Genomic DNA, 5,449 nt, shown 5'->3' on the forward strand with positions numbered 1-5,449 from the left:
TGTTAAGTGTCATTAGCACTTCGCGTAAGCTCTGTAATATTTTGGCGTGTTGCAAAGGCTAAAATATTCAGAGATTGGAAATAACCTGACGCAAATGGGAAGAAAGGCTAGAGCACTGCACCAACTGCTTTAATTACCGACGACAGGTACCATTCTGTTCAAATCTGGCGCTCTGCACACCAACTCAAGGAGTAACACTGAGTTGGAAAGTACTGGTTTACCATACTCGACGTAAAAACGTACCTTGGAGACATTTTTACACTGTTAAATCTCCTTTAAAGGACTATAACTACTGATATCTCCGCAAAAATAGAAAACATACTAACTAAGGATGCATGAAGGTGAAAAATATTTAAAGTTTTATTCTTGGCTTGTGATCTTCCAAGTTTTCTAATTACTTGGCCCTGTCACGGCCCCTTCGCTACATCTTTCTCTGATCCTTAACTTTCCATTCCTGCACAATTTACTTCCGTTCCCCCATCTTTATCCCTGTCTCCCTCTTTCAGCCAGTCTTGTAAACTCCTGGTTTCGTCACGTTTGGTTCATAAGACCAACGCATGAAAAGCATCTTGACGCAAACCTTTCCTATACCCTTCACTTCATTTCAGCTGATTTGCCATGATGACGCGTCGTCCAAAAGATTCAGCACAATTCCCTCAGCTGTGTGAACACCAAAAGGCTTCTACTTTGATTTTCAAGAGGGAGTTTGATCCTTTTCAATGTATGGTTTCTTGACGCAAGGTAAAAAAACAATTTTACCAATTTACCTGTTTTACTGCAAATGGAAGTAAAGCCACCTGAACGGTATATATCTTAAATTTTGGGTTGGAAAGTAGGGTGTGAAAAGGGAACTGTGGATGCTTTTTGTCCGCTTTCCCTTACGAAACACTCTTTTTTCCACCGAATACTATACCAAAATGCGTTCCATTTTGCTCGATGAAACAGGATCATTAGAAAACAGAGCTTTATAACGGTTGTAGTCAACCCATTTTTTGACTATTATTCTAAATCTATTTTACATTAAATACTTATATATTATTTGGAGTGCAGTCATTCAGTTTTCTTTTTTAGAAAATATTTTACAAAGTTTTCTTCCTTTATAATTTAGCAATGCTTCTTTAAGTGACGATTTTAAACAATGTTTGGGGGGGGGGGCAAAGTAAAAGTACGAACGAGTTTGGGTTTTGGTCGAGGGTCGAGGGTAAAACGTTGAGGGTCCGAGAAAAATGTCGAGGGTCCATAATAAACTAAAAATCGTAAATTTTAAAAAAATTAAATGTCGTGAAATGTCAGAGAAAACTCAGAAATTACATATAGATAAATTCCAGACATGTTGTGACTTATTGTTTTTGTATACTTTCACGCTTCATTTATACACAGCTTCCACAAATGCACCCGCAACCGCAAATAAATAGATGCCGGCTGATCGAGGTCAAGGTTAACTTTGTGGAAAGCGCGACTAAGCAATTCGTCCATCGAAATATGGTTTTCTCTTAAGCGCCTAAATCTCGCAATTTCTGGGTTTCCATCCACCGTGAAGCCATAAGCGAAAAAACTCGAACTGAGGAACAGCAAATAAAAAATGATTTCGCAATCAGAGATGCGCTAATGGAGGGGCTTTTAGCAACGTCTGACAAAAGATTGACAAGAAAAGCGTACAAATTTTTGTTGTTTGAGTACACTTTTTTGTCATTTTTATCGATGGTGTGTTTTAACATTTGTTCCCTCTGATCCTGCAAAACGTTTTGCACATAACCAAAACTGAAGTTTTTACTGCTGCTGTTTTATTGTAGGTTTAGGCGAATTTGTCATGATTTCACCTCATACTCGGAGTGTTAAGAATCTTCTTCCTCCTGACATCATAATGAACTCGGGCATTTCAATCTGATTTAAAATCTCAGAACTAACCTACCAAGAAATGAATGCTAGCGAGTAAGGAGATTTAGCATATTGATCTTGGAACTCCGTAGAAGGTTCTTGTTTTTACACCACTTTGATTGACAAGAGCTTGTTTTCTTTAAGTCTGCACACGCCTTGTCAAGGATATTTCTGTTTACAGAGTGTCTTCCTCCGTTCCTGGTTTAATATCAGTGTCGACGAGAAAACACGTGCTCTTGCCACTTGCGCTTTTTTTTTACCAATTTTGGTGGATTAACTTTGCTCCTTATTTCCAGGTTTGTTTTTTAGGGCATTATTTGCTACCTATGTCTTCGATCTTTGAACTTGGTCAATGCACGATCTGTCAGCAGCATGGCTTGCAATTTACATTTATTTCAAAATTTCGTTCGACTTGTTCTATCTTGTTTAACACCTATGGTTTGGCATTTTTTGTCTTCTATACGTACTGAGTAGTTTGAAACAAGAAAGACAACGAGCCAACCCACTGGTTTTGGCAGTTTAGGTTTAAGACACAAAACGACCTATGTAAGATTAATTCTTCATTTTACATTTTCTACATTTTCTTTACAATCTTTGTCGTTTGGTTTATTTAGATAAAAATGAATAAACAACTGACGTTCAGAATTCAAGAAGCTGGGTTTGAAGTGTGCTACGATCCTCCCAGGGATGGGGACTGTTTTTGTCATGCAGCTGCTCGTCAGTTGGATTCTAGCTGCGAGGCTGCCAAGAACAAAGTGTTTGAATACTTGAAAAGTAATCGTTTGAATGTGAGTTGTGATTAATTTATTGATCCCAATACTGAACATGTGTTTAAATCGTTGTGTATGTATATATGTATATTAGAGATTTCTTAGATTGACATTCAGCTGCAATTATTGATTGCTTTTATGCAGGCGCGAGGATACGACCGCGACGAAGACCGATTTTTTATTTGCTGTTTCTCAGTTCGAGTTTTTTTGCTTCTGACTTCACGGTGGATGGAAACCCAGAAACTGCGAGATTTAGGCGCTTAAGAGAAAACCATATTTCGATGGACGAATTGCTTAGTCGCGCTTTCCACAAAGTTAACCTTGACCTCGATCAGCCGGCATCTATTTATTTGCGGTTGCGGATGCATTTGTGGAAGCTGTGTATAAATGAAGCGTGAAAGTATACAAAAACAATAAGTCACAACATGTCTGGAATTTATCCATATGTAATTTCTGAGTTTTCTCTGACATTTCACGACATTTAATTTTTATAAAATTTACGATTTTGTTTTTTATGGACCCTCGACATTTTTCTCGGACCCTTGACATTTTACCCTCGACCCTCGACCAAAACCCAAACTCGGTACGAACGATAGACATCCCTCATTATTTATCTCGAAAATATCTCTATTGCATATTTTTGTTGCTTTAATGGTTTAACAGATTTTGCTAAACAGTAAAATCTTTCCTTTTTGTGTTATATGAATTTAAGGTTTTACTTAAATTTAAGAATATAAAGATGGGTTAATGAAGAACTTTCGTTTCAGTCACGAGTCTAGGTTTTTGTGAAACCATATTCGAATATTACCGTCCTCTTTTGGAGTTTTAAGACGGAGATAAATAAAAAATTGAAACGACGCGTGCATGGCGTTTAAGCTAAATATAAGATAGAAGACGAGCTCGAACAGTTTCCATACTCTACATATATATATCATTTAAAAATACCATATAAAGCCTTTCGTTATAAATAACTGTTTTCTCGTGTGTCTAAAAGTCTAATCTTGGTCTGTACTGAAGAATGAGGACAGATCCTTCCTGAAAAGAGGAAATAGTAAAATATCGTAAAGAAATCACAGAGCTGTGCAACTCTTCAAAGACGTCAGGTAAAATTATTGGTCAGTCCTTCTGTTAAACTAAGAGCTATTGAAGTGGGACGAAAAGCAGCCCATTCAAAGTCATCCACAAAACTACAGTTCTGATGCTTTATTTTCATACTCGCTGTATGTTTTCCCTCCGTGAACAAATGTAACCTTAACGAAAAAACTCGATATTTGCTAAACAAAACGGACAATATTGAGGCTCAAGAACTGAATATCGAAAACCGCATTCATTCTCCTCCTTTTTAAAGTAAAATATAACTTCTTTAGGACCTCTTATTGCCGCCTAGAATTATATGAAATACTCCAAAAGTCAACAGGTATAAGGATTGCTCTACTGGTTTGATAATTTCTATCACCTCCTGTGCTTAAAATAAGAGAGAAAACTGCCATTGCCTTTTAAAAAGGTTTGACATTGGCTTTCGAGGCGCACTGCTTCATGTGTGTTACTTTAGAGGGTCTCAATGAGGTTAACTCATAGCTGTAAAACGGTCAAAACATTAAACTGTTATACGTAAAATTGACAAATTTTTAACAGTTAATTTCAAAAAAAGGTAAAACGGATTAAAAATTTATGGTGAAAACAATGAAAAGATATTAACCGTTCGCCGTAAAACGGCTAAAATTTTAACCGTTAGCCTTTAAAAGTCATCATCCCATCGAGACCTTTCTAGAAAGGAACTCAAGTTGACTTGCCTTTACTCTCCACCTTGTCATGTACACGAACTCCAGGGTGTGGTCTTTACCCATGATTTCCCCGTTACACATCACCTCGACCTGAGAAAACATACTCAGCCAGTTAATCAGGAAACTAACTCCGACGAAACATGTTTCTGAATTATCAAAAATTGATTTGACTGGTTTTCTTTGTTTTCAAAACTGGTTAGCCGTTTCCAAGTCTTCCAATACCGATTTGAAACCTGTTAGACCAGTTTCATAAATTCCAAAAACCTCTCAAATCATTTGAAAAATACGGAATCTTAATGAAGCGTCGTCAAAAGTAGCTTTTGGGAGTCGCTAACCTGATCAGCAGTTTTGAGATCGAGCTTCATTTTTAGGAATTTCTTGACGTGTGCTATTGTCAGTCTTGATGAACAGCGGATGTATTTACGCACCAGTTTCCTCACGGACTGTTCTTCAACAGAATCGTCACTAAAAACAAACAAAACTTATGAGCAAGGCGTTCCCTTACTCGTGCCTGTTCGGACAACTAAACTTAAATAGCGGTTACAAATAATAAATCATCAACCGTATCTTTTTCTGGATCAAATTATTGCGATTTAAAGCCCGATATAGGTAAAATTCAGTCAACAAAGGAAGTAACGATAAGGTTGAAACTAGCAAATTGACATGAACCTGCGAAACATACCCAAGACATTCTAGGCAAACTCCGATCTGAGGATCATCGCGATGGAAGTTTTCATCGGTCCCTGATATCTTTATTCGTTTAGCGTCAGGCTCCTCAGTTTCGGAATCTGAAGAGGAGGACAGATTAGAACATGGAACGGTATAAAAAGTGAATTTCTCCTCCCAAATTGCAGACTTTTTTTCAATAACCTTACCAAAAATATATAACAATAGGAATCCTGTTTGTTCATTCGTTAGTGTTTCTAATACAAGCATTTTGTTGCTCGTCGAAAAATGAGTCGGATTGTAGGCCAAAATTGCCGAGTTCGACATAAATCTCAGAGAGCTTCCTGTTAT

The 5,449-nt window shown here is 37.2% G+C and overlaps 1 protein-coding gene across 2 annotated transcripts in view; it reads right to left on the reverse strand.

Moving 5' to 3' along the window:
* Positions 1 to 3,078: 3,078 nt before the first annotated feature.
* The window catches only part of LOC111329995 (polycomb group RING finger protein 5-A), a 7,264-nt gene continuing 4,893 nt past the window's right edge, over positions 3,079 to 5,449 (reverse strand). Inside the window, exons 6-9 of one of the 2 annotated variants that reach the window (XM_088746811.1) lie at positions 5,115 to 5,220; positions 4,768 to 4,897; positions 4,438 to 4,522; positions 3,079 to 3,679 (exon numbers count right to left, since the gene is read on the reverse strand). In XM_088746811.1, coding sequence (XP_088602937.1) covers positions 3,636 to 3,679; positions 4,438 to 4,522; positions 4,768 to 4,897; positions 5,115 to 5,220 — 365 coding nt within the window. In that variant the 3' untranslated portion in view covers positions 3,079 to 3,635. Of the gene's footprint in view, positions 3,684 to 4,437; positions 4,523 to 4,767; positions 4,898 to 5,114; positions 5,221 to 5,449 lie in introns of both variants that reach the window. The other variant, XM_022934776.2, reaches the window with a different exon arrangement.

Source organism: Stylophora pistillata, chromosome 1 (assembly GCF_964205215.1).
Source record: "Stylophora pistillata chromosome 1, jaStyPist1.2, whole genome shotgun sequence".
Classification (NCBI taxonomy): Eukaryota; Metazoa; Cnidaria; class Anthozoa; order Scleractinia; family Pocilloporidae; genus Stylophora; species Stylophora pistillata.